Raw genomic sequence first — 14,643 nt, forward strand, 5'->3', positions numbered from 1 at the left:
TAATCAACAACACTGCAAGGGCGAGTGGGAGGGGAGGAGGGGGAGACAGAGGGGGCAGCTACACCACACGCTGTCTTCTGATCTAACACCTTTCCTGCCTGGTTACCTTTTTATTTTTACAAACCCATCAATATTCTCTTCCCTTCTCTATCTTGTTATTCGCCCCTCACCTTGTGTTGCTACTATGAACACAAGCAAACACATGCATAAACAGACACCTTGGCAGCAATGCCACAGTCCTCTCCCTGGGCACTACACAGCACCAAACTCTTCCTCTATTCATCCTCCCTCCGTCCCTACTGCCCTCATCCCTTTCTCCTCCTCTCCTGCCAGCCTTAATTCCTCCCCCCCCTCTATTGCTCCCACCACTCCGCCATCTTCCCCTCTGTTGCTTTCTCCCTCTGTCACTCCCTTGCTGTGTCGTAATAATAAACACCCCATCCAGCTGGGCTGATGAACGACTTGAATCAGTTTCATCGCCTGTTGCCTGGCGAAGCGGGGGGAATCTGTGGGGAATCTGTGGGGAGGCTTGAAGGCAGTGGGTCCCAGGTGATGCATATTCTACTTGATACTAGTGGACCTATTTGTACTGGGAAATTCCATCTGTGCATTTGAAATATGATTAATGCACACTGAGGGGGTTTAGGTTTATCAACAGGGAAAAAAACCCCACACATGCCTTTCTTTACTAAAGCTATTTCAGAATATGTATATACTATTGTAAAGAATGACATTAAAATAAAGTGTAAAAGGTAATTCATTGGTTAATACATTTATTGTCATGTTTGTACAATGTGTGTTCTCCAATATAGTTAAACAAAAAACTATAATTGAGAAGTTGAGGGTCAAATAAATGTAGGGCTTAAAATAAGGTATTTATTTTGACAGCTGCAAAGACTACACTTCATTGCTCTCGTGAAAAAGTAGTCAGGAAATGGTTCATCTTCCAAAGGCTCAGAAACAGGTTGCAGAGAATTGGGCCATGAGTATTAATCTCCCAGGGAGATGTGCACTCGTTTGGATTTCACATCCACTCTTGGCCCAGGTGTGAACTTGTGCACTTGACCTTTATCGAGGGAGAAAGTTGTGCAGGTGGAAATATGGGTTGCATTAAAATCAATGTCTGGGGATTCAATACAGCAAACTGTAGGATAGCAATCTGAAATCTATCAACTTGCCACAAATGTTTTTCTTTAACTTTCAGTGGCTGCCCTTTCTGACACAAACAAATGTTATGCATTTAGCTTTTTGCATTTTACCGTCCTTACCCATGAGAATAACAAGGAAACAGATTCAAGTTAACAATTAAGAAGTGGGACACTGGCTCAGTCTACACTAAATGTGTCCAGAGTGAGTTTTCACAAAACCTTCAGCAATGATAAATAAAGCCCAAAAAAAAAGCAGAATGTGTCCCTCACCCTGAGCGAAGAAGCTGATGCTGAACCAATTATTACTCTCCTGATGGGCATGTTTTGGAACTACATTATGTTTGTCTAATTAATTAGCATATAGCCTATGGAAAACACTATTGAGTTGTTCATTCATCTAGATACACAGCACCCCGAGCCAAGGTTACCGTACATTTGTCTGCTAAGCTACAATAGATCCCCGCAGAATAGTGTGTTTTAAAGGCAGTGCTGATGAAGTGTGACAGCACTACAGTTCATTTCCCATTACTTTGAGTTGTGCTTCTACAAAGCTGAAGCACTTCTTTCTTTTCTGGAGCCAGTAGAGTTGACAGCCTAATAAGGTTTGCCTGGTAAACAAGGTTAAAAAATCCTATCTGGCTGTTAAAACATCACATTTATTTATGTTAATGTTAAAAATGTTGTGTTTTACCTTGGCAGATTTATGGGTTGCTATTGCCCATTTTTTAAATATTTGATATTGCTTCTGACAAGGCTAACACCATGCACTTGGCTGTTGTTTGGCGGGTTGACAGGAGACGGAGTTTTGTGTTTATCTGCGGCATGGCTGGGAGTGGCTTCCTCTGTTCAAAAGGCAGGAATAGATTGGTGACAGCCAGCCAAGCCCAGTAGACAGAGGTCACTGCCTCGGTGAAATCAACTTAGGAGACAGAGGGGTGGGGGTAGTAGCGTGAGAGATATGCGAGTGTGTGGTTTTGATGTGTCAGAAGAGGAGGGACTGTTTGTGTTAGGTAGCTGATACAGAAGCTGCTGACGATTCAAGCTAAACCCAGTTCCCCCAGTGCTCCGTACACCTAGACGCTCTGATTCACTGGACGCACCTGACCTTCAGCCTCCATGTCCTTTATGATTTACACAAGCTAATATATAACTACAGTCTCCTCTGTCTAATGACTATATACATCATTAAACCAGCGTGCCTCCATGTATTATCCTCCTATAATTTCTTGAGTAACAGAAGGAATGAGAAATGGAGAAATGTGCTGTTGCTGGTGGTTCTGTGTTTGTTGTAAAAGGTCACTTGTAATTTTCTCTGCCAAATCAGCCTCAACAATTTCTCTGGCAGGCTTTTCCAGCATTGCGCTGGAGTGTGTGTGACCTTTTTAGTGGGCAGATGATAACCGTTTCCGCCGAGACAGGAATAGAAAACAAAATGACCTGTTTAGAAACCAGAAAGGGCGGCGTAAGCAGTTTGCAGCCTTGGCAAGCTTCGCTCGTCTTTGTCAGGAGAGAGGGAAAAGTGAGGAAGCAGGGAAGTCAAGTATGAGAGAGATAGAGACAGAGATATCGAAGAAAAATGACCATGTGTTGTAAACTGAGTAGGTAAACAGTGTGTTCAGTAATCTTCCGTGACCTCAGCCTCTGGCCAGTTCAGTGAGGCTTTTCTTCTCTCTGTCTCTCTTTGTGGCTTTTTTATGCCTCTCTGGCCTTTAGACGGGGTAAGAGAGTGTCCTAAGGCAAGCTGGGGACAACAAGCCAAACCATGGTGGGATGATACTGACCTTTCACCCACTATGATCTGCCGCCATGCCCTGGAATAGCACTGTACCAAAACTGGGCGCAAAACAAGAAAATCTTGTTTAAATTCCAATTCACAAAGATCATCCCACTAAGACCTAAACTGCTCCAGAAGCGCTTCCTACTGTAAACAAAGGACAAGGCCTCAAAATAGCTCATGAAATGGGAATAGTTAGTGACTGAATACCACAATTAGCTGTAGATTTGGAGGAACTGCACTCTAAGTGCTAAAAACAGACTTTGTACATTATGTAGGTGTGGACACTAAACCCCCCGAAAATATAGGAACAAGACTTGCCAAAGAAAAAGCTCCAAGCAAAAGCCAAAGTTGAGGCTGCAAATGATAAAATAATGACGCCGTACAATATACTATTTAAAAACTACTGTGGTTTAGTAAAAAATGCTCACGTTCCCCGCTCAGGGCCATGTGCTCACCCACTTTTACTCTGCCCATTTAATTCGTCTTCACAGCAAAAGCACAAACTTAAGAAATGGGGGCAGGGGAAAGCACAGCAGTATATACGTTTAAAGATCTATCTTGAGGGTTTTAAAAAATATTTTTTCATTCCTGTACAGTTGAAGAACAAAGGATGGCAGGAGGAAAGCAAATCCACATCCACCCATACTGTGGAACATTTTGCTCTGGAAAATGTCAGTTTTTGTTAATCTCACTTAGTGACAGTTTCCTAGACACTCCCAGATGCGCTGCTCTGACAGCTCTCAGAAAAACACCAAAGGTTTTTAGCTAAGGTCAGAGATAGACGGACACATTCCTCCTTTAGATCCTTTCCCCTCCATCTGGGAACCAACCTTTCCTGTCTAAGTTGTATTCCAAGTCCATTGTTTTGTTTGACAACACTACATTGTCTTGACCTGTTGTTGACCTTTCACCTCTTTTGTGACCCTAGCTGGACACCCTGGAGGCTCTGGGGGAGGAGATCAGTGGGATGGCACGCTGCCCATATGACGCCAAGCACGCCAATGTCGCCCTCTTTGCAGGTAAGATTAAATCGGACATGTCAAATTAACAATGAACTTATCTGGGAGACTTTGAAGTACTTGATTATGTTTTACAATGTCTTTTTGAAGTCCTTTCCTGCCGCTGAACGTGAGAGTTTCCATGAGGTGAAAATAGACGTAGTATTTATGATAGTGGTTCTACTTACTGACTGCCATGAGGCAAAAACATTCATCTAATGTTTCTCCTTTCTGCATTTATTAAACATAGGAACATGGGAAAGTTGAGTCAAGGGGATTAGTTGTGGTTGTATTAAATATTGTTTTTAATACCCTGTGGTTTATTCTAACGGCAAAACCCTGACAACATGTCAAGTATGGAAGGCAAACCAAGTTTCATGCACTAGAGCAAATCAACAACCTGGAGACCACATTTGATCTGCATCAAGAATTCAAAGCTTTTTTGAACCTTTTGGAAACATGTTAGTAGTGCTCTGGTAACAGCAAATACAGAAACATCCTTCTCCTGCTTTTACTGTACTTTTTCTCTTTTGTTAACTTTCTTTTCAAATGCACAAGATCTAAAATAAGTCCCAAACGGATGGGACACGAATGAGTCAGCTTTCTGTTGGTGTGGTGAGATTCCTCTGATTCAACGCAGGCTGCTAAAGACATTCAGTCCCATTCGTATTTGCTGTGAAGCGATTTATGGCGGTATTGATGAGCTGTCCCTGCCTGTTTAAAGCCTAGGAGGAAAGTGAACGCCTAGCTTGACCAGTTAATGTGTAGCAGAGCTGCTTGGAAGGAGCTGGAAGCACTGAGTAATCAAGAGGGTTCCTCTGACTGCTATCCTTTCAATTATGTAGTTTAAGTTTCCACTGTGGTTATAGCCAAGGCAGGCTGAGGTCATGCTGGTCGTGGATTGTGTTTGTGGAGCATGTGTGTGTGTACATACGTGCCTATAACTGTGGGTTTCTGTGGGACTCTGAGACTATGTGTGAATGCAAGGCTTCAGTGTTTGTGTGTGCTTTTGAAGTGTGTTTGCAAGATGTTTAAGTGTGTGTACAGCCTCGTCCTTGTCCATCAGAGAGTCTCTTCGGTTTGTATGATTCATTCATTTTCTAGGTCTAAGCCATCTGAAATGTGTTTGTTTATCCAGCCACAGTGAGCAAGATTCTTTAAGTGGCTTTATATGTTTTTCTTTTCACTAAACTTACCTCTCTACCCCTTTATCCTCTTTCTTTATGGCTTCCTCTTTCATTCTCACTTAATTCTTCTGCCCTCTATATCTCCATCTTTTCCTCTTATCGCTCTTTGTGTTCCCTCTCCAGGTGGCAGGCTGTACTCGGCCACCGTAACGGACTTTCTAGCGATCGATTCGGTCATCTATCGTAGCCTGGGAGACAGTCCGACTCTGCGCACTGTCAAACACGACTCCAAATGGCTGAAAGGTGAGTAAGGGACACATAAACAAGGTCTCTCGGTTTGGATAGCAACAAGCTGAATGACAAGCTAGAAAACAGACTTTTGTTTTGACATGCATGCCTGACCATGTGGTGTGATTTATGATTTGTGTGTCTCGGTGTATGAATCTAGGTATGAAGAGCTGGAGCACTTATGCTAATTGCGCTCGCTCTGTTTGACACTGTCATTTTGCCAGCCTGCAGTGGTAGTTGATGTAGCCAGGAAATTGCTCTGCCCTGGGGAGAAACAAGCACAAGTCCAGCCTGTCAAAACTCAATAGAGAGATCCCTCTTTTAGGGCATGCAAATTCATGCTCTGATATGATGGATGATAGATAGAGGCACTCAAGGCTCACAGTCGGTGCTTTTCTGCATAATATGACAGATATTCTGCCTGTTTACTGTGAAATATGGTGTCAGAACTGGTTTGTCACGGTGACGACGTCTCTTTGTCACACATTTAATTTATATATTTTTCCCCCTGCAGAGCCATACTTTATCCAGGCAGTCGATTACGGGGACTTCATCTACTTCTTCTACCGGGAAATTGCTATGGAGTACAACACAATGGGAAAGGTAAGCACAGGCAGTACTCTTCAGCTATTGTTTGAAATGTAATCAGAGGTGACTTCCTATTTACCGAGAGAATCAGGAAGTGCCCGAGGAAACTAACAGGATATGGGTGTATCACATAAGTGGAAGAAGGCTTTCAGGAGCTGAAAGGTGGCCAAACATTTTTCAGATACAGATTTCAGATAAGCACTGGTCAGGATGCAGGACCTAAAATAGATCTAAAGAGAAAAATCTGTGGATGTCGGCAGATCCTATTTTGAAGTCTAAAAATAACGCTTAAATTGCACCGTTGGTGCAGCTCCTATTTGACCTATCGTCTCAAAGTTTCCCAAGAGGAACTCGACCCAAGAGTCTGTGAGAAATGAGACGGATCAGAAGAGGAAAGGTTGAGGAAAGAAATGGCTTTTCCTCAGGTGTAACAGTTACAGTGAAATGTTTCTATTCATCTTCTCAATGCAGTTTTGGATGCCCTGAGAGAGTTTAATTGGATACCAGGTATGAGAAAATCCGCTATGGAAATGAATTACTCAATATGTATTCTTCAGAAAAAAGTTATGGAACCACACAAGAGAGGGTGAGAAAGAGAGAGGACAAGAACAGAGCAGAGGTAACGAGAAACACAGAAATAATGGATTCACTGCCGGAAGTGACAGGCATGTGTTATACAGAGCATGAATACAGATCAGGCCTCTCAATCTGCTGGGTGTTTTGAAAGCTATGTCAGTATAATTATGCGTGTGGTTGTGGAACTGATGGTGCAGAGAGCAATTTAACATTTAGTGAGTGATATCTTTCCATTATTATTAAGTAAATTGGCCTTCCCTGACATTGTAAGCAGCCATTTGTGCTTTATGGCAAATTGATCTATCTTCTGTGGCAGGTAAGTTTTTATGTTAGATTGTTATTAGGAAAACGCAGAAGGACAAATATGTTATTACATTAACAAGTAATGAAATTAGCAAGCCTCGGCTGAAGTATTTGTTCAGTGTGTGTGATCTGTTTATTTGTACGTTGTGTGTGTGTGAGAACATGAACTGGTATATGTAAAGCTGAAACTATTCCACATTCAGCTTGACAGTCTCGCCTGCTTTGTGTAAAACTTGTTCTGGTATCTCAACGCTCTATAATCTCACAGTGAACAGGCCCATGTAAGCGTGTGTCTTTGACAGCGTGATTGAATGAATATGTGCTTTTTTGTGCTTTTCTGGAACATTTATGCACAGGTTGCATGGGTGAGGGTGTGTTTATGTGTGGTCTGCAGCCGTGTGCAGAGATCTGGTTTAAATGCATGTTCGCACTGTTTACTTTACAGCACAATTTCAGGTCAGGGTTAGATTTATTGCTGTTAAGTATAGTGTGACATACACTAATTACAATACTGACTGTGTGATCATACAGCAAAGATGTAATTACAGCATAGCTCCTATTTGAAGCTGTATACTTTTACATTTTCTGTTGCCAGGTGCTGACTCTTTAACAGCATATCAAACACACTAATTTACTCTTCTGTGTCTTTAATTTGCAATAAAGTGATAAAATGTTGGATTAAGAGTGTTGACGACCCAAAGAGGCACAATAGTGTGTTCTGCTGGGAATTGAATGAATGAATGAATGAGTGTGTGTGTGTGTGTGTGTGTGTGTGTGTGTGTGTGTGTGTGTGTGTGTGTGTGTGTGTGTGTGTGTGTGTGTGTGTGTGTGTGTGTGTGTGTGTGTGTGTGTGTGTGTGTGTGTGTGTGTGTGTGTGTGTGTGTGTGTGTGTGTGTGTGTGTGTGTGTTTAGCTTTTAACCCATCAAATAAAACTGTAATAGGCTATTTAGATGCAGAAAAGGAATCCAATACAACCAAGTGTAAAAGACAAAAAGGGAATGCTTTCAAAGGGCACTCCACTTTTATCCATTAAAGTCTGTTGGTTGGTCTTGGGTATTACAACTGCATAAGAAAAAGTAAATCCCTTTTTAATAGTTTACCTCAAGGAATATCATTTTAGGCAACTTGTTTTAGTTGAAACATATCTGGTGGTATGGAGTTCTAAAGCAGTGAGCTCACCAGATCTCTGTAGTCCACTTTGTAACTCTGCTTGAGGCTTACAGCCCGCACTAGCATAACACAATGCTGGTGGTTAATTACATGGTTTGTAATGTAGGCTCCAGGCTTTGACATGAAATGAAAAATGCATGGAATAATTGTGAAAAGTATCATGAATCCAATTCGTAACAGTTATTACAAGAGACTGAAGATGTGACATAGATGACTGTTGCTACATAACCCAGAGCTTTTAAAATATAACGTTTCTACTGTGTTTGTCTACATCAGGTGGTGTTTCCTCGTGTAGCCAGGGTCTGTAAGAACGACAAAGGGGGCTCGCCCCGTGTCCTGGAGAAGCAGTGGACCTCATTTCTCAAGTCTCGCATGAACTGCTCGATCCCCGGTGATTCCCATTTCTACTTCAACATCCTGCAGGCTGTGACAGAAGTCATCCGCATCAACGGGAGGGACATCGTCATGGCAACCTTCTCTACACCTTACAACAGGTACAAAAAACATAATAAGGTATTGATAAATCTACAAAGATGTGAGCGGACACGACTTTTTCACATATTTTTTATTAAGCTTTTCCCTTGTCTCAAATGACTTCACGTGTCAACAACTGTTTTTCACTTTCCATTAATTAATACGATTATCTTTCGTGCTTTGAAATGCTTTTAGAATGCCTTGAATTTATCATCATTATGACAGTGTGACCTTTGCTAATGCCCTGCCGTGCCGCTCAGCAACATGTCAGTCCTGAGACTACTGGGTCAACATCATACATCTTCTGTCAAACAGCTGTGCTGCCCTTTTGACATACAGGTGTTTCATCTTATTTCCCCTTTTAAAATTCATATTCAGAGCTGCTTTCATATTCATAGAAAGGGGTAGTTGTTATCTAAATTGAAAATTACCACAAAGCCATAGCTTTGCTGATAGCTCCCACATATTGTAATTTTCCATTTTCTGGCTGCTTCTGAGCAGATAAGACAATTGCTTGTGACAATGCAATTGAGCATGGTTAATGGACATTAAACCCAATGAAGCAAAGCTGCTGAAAATGTCTATAAGCGCCGGTTTAGATCCTGGCATTAATTTTCTATTTCATAGTCAGGGGGTGAAATTGGAGGGAGAACATTCAGACTATAGGAAGCACTCGGGGCTTGTCGTTTAATTGTCTAGTTTGCTGTGTTGCTGTCTGACCCTCTCACTTGCTCACTGGCTGGCTCGCTACCATCTATCTGCTGTTAGCAGCTCCATATAAACAGACGTAGGATTGTCTAACTTTGGGTATTTACTGTAATTTGGTAGCTTAGCCAAGAATTAACCACTCTGACCTTGCTCTCTATAATACTGCCCTTGTGTAATTTGTCTCCCTGATGTCTACATCATTTTAACCAATGACTTAACAGCTAGAAAATCCAGCCAGCTGAGAGAGATTTCTCTTTTATGAGAATAAAGAATAAACAATTCCTAGTTTCAATTCTAATTTATGAGAGCAGATGCATGAAAAATAGAAAAGTGACTCAGCAATCTGTTATGCATTGAATCCAAACAGACGGAAATAAGCCAGTGGCTCCGCTTCTATCACAAGATGGGTGTTTTTCCCCTTAAATGAAAGGCAATAATAAGATAATCTGTCTATATTTCTTGCCCAACAGTGGACTTGTGATGAACTTTAATGCCTTGAGGCTTTTGGGGAAACCCAGTCTTGGAGGGTTGGAGTCTTGGAGGGATGATGGAATGTGTGTCCTCATTTAGGCTTGGCAGCGCAGACACTGACACTCATAGAAATGCAAAAGTACAAGATAACCACTGACATAAGAGCATTCATACGGTAATCAATACAGTAGAACCATTATTCGCTACTAGAAATATAAAAAGTAACCAATGCTATTTTATTAAATAGAGGGTATTTCTTTCCTAAGCCTGGGCAACATTACAAACTGGCCTGTATCACCCACATGCAACAGCTAAAATGAGCCATCCTCGAGGGGTTTAAACCCTCTAAAAGGAATTGTAAATCCATGTTTCTGCTATTAGGTGATAGTCGAAATTTGGCAAGGTGTTTCTTTGATATGTTCACTTGAGAGGATTGTTTATGTGAGTTTAATTTTATTCCTGTGTGTCATGGCAGTATTCCAGGCTCTGCGGTGTGCGCCTATGACATGGCTGAGGTGGCCAACACCTTCACAGGGCGTTTCAAAGAGCAGAAATCCTCAGACTCCACCTGGACGCCTTTTCCTGAAGACAAGGTTCCCAAGCCAAGGTACAACAGAAGTTAATTACCCACAGCACACACTCTCACACACACATAGCACACATAGAATTGAACATAGCTGCACACATACAGTATATTCAGTCTCACTCTTCCTCTCTTCTCACGCTTGGCTCTCACACACATGCGCACAAACACATGCAGCCACCTACACACACATACACACATACATGGCAACCTTATCAATGCATTAGACTTGTTGAACTACGATGTGTTAATGATAACACATTTCAAACTCCCGTTTCGTCATTTTTCTATACGCCCCTACTTTTTTCACCAAGGGATTGCACATTGTAAGTCACCTTGCGTCACACCCACAGACTGTATGCAGTTATCACCTCTTTTACCAGTTGCACCCCCGAACCAATTACCTCACCTCTCCCCCACACGCAGCTGAATCAAAGAAGCGCTTTGTATCAACAAATGAAGCATGAGATCATTTTACAGATGGTTGGCTAATTCCACAAATGCACTAGCCTGATCAATCTCCCATCTATTGCCCGCTAATTAGCACCCTAAGAGCGGCTCTACTCTCCTCTAGAAGAGAAAAAAACAGATTTACTACAAAGATCTGGGGCACGATAATTGTTAGTACCCTGTGTGTGTGTGTGTGTGTGTGTGTGTGTGTGTGTGTGTGTGTGTGTGTGTGTGTGTGTGTGTGTGTGTGTGTGTGTGTGTGTGTGTGTGTGTGTGTGTGTGTGTGTGTGTGTGTGTGTGTGTGTGTGTGTGTGTGTGTGTGTGTGTGTGTGTGTGTGTGTGTGTGTGTGTGTGTGTGTGTGTGTGTTCCCTTATGGCTGAGGAGTTGGTTCCTCACCAAAAGAGAGCCTATGCTGTACTCTGTGCATTCATTAGTGTTTATGTGCGAGTTCCCTCAATTAGCATGTAATTACCTGTTTATGTTCAACAAGGTCAGCCGCAGCAAAGATCCGATATATCCGCCGTTTTCTCTGCAGAGATTGATGCGATTGATTTATTTCTCATACTCTGGTGCAATCAGACCTTTTATCTGCAGGCAAACAGACGGAGGGTTGTAACAATGCCACCTAGGTCTGGCCCCGCAGCAGACTGTTCTTCCATGTGTTAGACTCTCATACTGAATCATTTGCAGATTTTTGAATTAAAGAGATGTCTGTTACTGTTCTGCTCTCCATATGTCCGCTGACATAAATGCTACATCAAAGAAAAATGTAATAGCACTGACTTTTACTGCATTTTTTTTTCACTGTGACAAATGGTTCTGCAAATGCAGGCCCTTCATTTAACGATAACAATTTGGAGGTTAAGTGCATTGATTCCACACAACTTATATGTCAAGGAGGATGTTAAATATTTTTTGGGAAGAAAAGAGCATGCACATCATTTAGTTAATGCACTTAATATGTTTTGCAGGTTTGCATGTTTTTAAACTAAGTCAAGCCACATTTTCTTAGGCATGCTCAGAATGGCTGCTTTATTCCTTTTATACACATGCCTTCACACAACAACTTTAAAAACTGAATATTAATATGATGAATACACCGTTCTCTTGAGTATACACATATCTTTTTTAGGGTAACTTACATGTTGACAGGATCAGACATTCAGTGGCCAGCTGGCTAATATTTCTAGGACCTGGTGTGGATTATGTGGTGTGGCAGCGTATCACAGACTACGCAGTAAAGGTTTTTTTACAAGACCTCAGAGGTGAGATGCCTGCAAAGGGAATATGCTATCAAAAGCAGCTTCTCTTTAACAAGCAACTCACCAACTCCCTATAAAAGGATCAGGAAGATAGATGCCTTCGTGCTTTACTGAGTCCAGAGAAAGAAGACATCTTGTGTCCTTTTCCAGAGAAAGAAGACATCTTGTGTCCTTTTCCAGAGAAATAAGACATCTTGTGTCCTTTTCCAGAGAAAGAAGACATCTTGTGTCCTTTTCCAGAGAAAGAAGACATCTCGTGTCTTCTTCTCTGACCAAAGCCTTGGCATGAACGTTTAGTTATTTTAAGTGCACTCTCTTGATTCCAAGGAATTTAAACTCTCCTATTGGAGCTCTGGCTGTGAAAGATTTCCCCCAGAGTCAATGTATTTTTATCTTTCCCTTTTTCCAACTTCCCTCCTTCTCATAACTTTCTCCTTTCTCCTCTTAATTTTCAGGCCCGGCAATTGTGCAGGCATTCCATCCATGGAGAGGTACAAGGTATCCAATGAGTTCCCCGATGACACACTCAACTTCATCAAACAGCATCCTCTGATGGACGAGGCTGTGCCCTCAATTGCCAACAGGCCCTGGTTCCTTAAGACCATGGTCCGGTAAGTGTTACACACTCCAAAGATCATTGTCATCAGAGGTCTATGAGCCTCTTCAACCCAGGACAATAATTACGTGAAGTGCTGCTTTGAGAGTCAAGCTCATTAAAACACTGTGGTACTCCACCATTAACCAGCCGCTGACCTATTTTCGCTGGAGTAGAAGAAACACTGATCTTCATGTTACTATCTCTCTCCCAAGTTGGCCGCAGTGATGTGATCAAAACGGAGTAAACTATATCAATTCTTAGTTATGTTTTTTAATGTTTAATACAAGCACTTATTTTAAAGACAATTTCAACTATGTTCAGTCTTTGTAACAAATTGCCTGTTTGAATCCTCAGAGGATATTTCAAAGAGATGATACTGGAGTGAAAGATTTTTTTTTTGTTCTGTGGTTGGCTTTTCTCCTGAGTTTCTGGAGTTGAGCCCCTTTCCCAAAAGCCAGTGCACTGTGGCTGATGCCGTTTGATCACAAAGGTCTGTCTGGCTTTTTGCTACACTACACAGACATTTCAGCCAGCCTCTGTGGGAATACGACAGCACACTGCCATTCCATCGGCAAGGCAAAACTAGCTGACAGAGCATTTGGTAAAAAGTAAAATAATCTAGCGTTAAATTGGTCCTGGTTCTGAATTGTAGCTACTGAAGGTTTAGGGTCAGGACTGCTTGCTATACCTTTGACAGGCTTCAGTGGTGTTAACATCCCTTAAAAGATGAGCTACATAAAGACTTCTTCATAGGTTTTACAAATAATTTGCATGGTATCACATCTTGCTGCTACTTTGCTGAGGTCTGACCTACATACTGCGCTGCCTTAGTCAGAATAGGAACAGCTTTCATCAAGGTTATCCCGACAACTCTCTGTTAATTAGTGCACTATATCATAAAAAACATGTTATAAATAACGCATTGTTTCTGTCTTTACATAATCGGCAATCAGACTACTTCATTTGATGCTAAATTACATCATGATGAACAGAGCCTTTCACGCAAGTCGGAAGCACTAGTTAGAGGCATTACATAAGCTAAAAAACCTTATGAAGGCATACATGGTTGGAAGATGAGTTAGGACTTTTATGACATATGTCACAGTCCTTTCGTACTGTAAGACCATTCTTGAGCTGAAGTCAACTGGAAATCAAATTAGTAATAGGCTTTGATCCTTGTTTCACCCTAGAGAGAACCCCCCGATATCCTGCAAGAGCTTTTACTGCAAATTTGAAAAAGCTTTTCTGTCCTGAGACATGCTGTGCTGAGGCAGAGACCTCAGCTGGCTGGGCACAATGAATCCCCCTCTTGAGATTTCTATTATCCTGAATAGGAAAGACAGTGAATGTCTTCGTCCTTGAGATTGCATTATTTCGCTGGAATCAAATCCCATTGACACAGTCCTTGGAGCTTCTGTTATCAAAACCACAATAGTCCTCTAGATTGCTGTTATTTTTGATTGGATAAAGCCAGTGATATAAAACATTTAAAGAGATAATTAAAGAAAATGAAATGGTAGATGGGATAAGAAGATGTGTCATGTTTTCTCTTCTATAATCGTTTGATCCCCAAAAACAAGCATTTGCTGGAAACCCACCAATGTGCAGGTATATACCGTTTCCATAACATTAAGTCTTTCATGGCCCTGAAACTAATTGAGATAGAGATAACGGCATCTGTTATTCAATGAAATCAGATGGTTAAGGTAAATAGCCTCAAGAGATATTTCTTAAAACATGTTCTTGTTATCTGATCACAAACAACACCCCCGCGCACAATATGGCTCAGCTCCAAACAGGTGTCTGACTGCTAACTTGAATCTGCTTGATATGTTTTTTTATAGAGATAATGAAATGAAAATGGAGTTTCATCCACCTGGTGCTTAGACCAAACTGTGTGATCAGCAGCTGTCAATTAGAAAATAGAATATAGCTGACAACTGTTGTTGTATTTGTTTTGTTTTTAAATGCCCTGATGCAATGTGATTGAGTTTACATAACAATCCATTATTGAGATTTTAAAGATTGTCTCCTTCTGTTTCTCCTATTATTTCTTAGACTGACATGAATGATTAAAGGCACATCAATTGATTGATTAATTACAAAACTATTATTTGCTA

General features: G+C 41.4%; 1 protein-coding gene across 2 annotated transcripts in view; it reads left to right on the forward strand.

Moving 5' to 3' along the window:
- sema6a (sema domain, transmembrane domain (TM), and cytoplasmic domain, (semaphorin) 6A) overlaps positions 1 to 14,643 on the forward strand; it is a 107,756-nt gene that overhangs the window by 65,924 nt on the left and 27,189 nt on the right. For both annotated transcript variants that reach the window (XM_034118105.1, XM_034118106.1), the window contains exons 7-12: positions 3,854 to 3,944; positions 5,234 to 5,353; positions 5,853 to 5,941; positions 8,253 to 8,470; positions 10,105 to 10,236; positions 12,381 to 12,536. In XM_034118105.1, the coding sequence (XP_033973996.1) occupies positions 3,854 to 3,944; positions 5,234 to 5,353; positions 5,853 to 5,941; positions 8,253 to 8,470; positions 10,105 to 10,236; positions 12,381 to 12,536 (806 nt within the window). The remainder of the gene's footprint in view (positions 1 to 3,853; positions 3,945 to 5,233; positions 5,354 to 5,852; positions 5,942 to 8,252; positions 8,471 to 10,104; positions 10,237 to 12,380; positions 12,537 to 14,643) is intronic.

The sequence above is a fragment of the Trematomus bernacchii genome, unplaced genomic scaffold (assembly GCF_902827165.1).
Source record: "Trematomus bernacchii unplaced genomic scaffold, fTreBer1.1, whole genome shotgun sequence".
Lineage (NCBI taxonomy): Eukaryota > Metazoa > Chordata > Actinopteri > Perciformes > Nototheniidae > Trematomus > Trematomus bernacchii.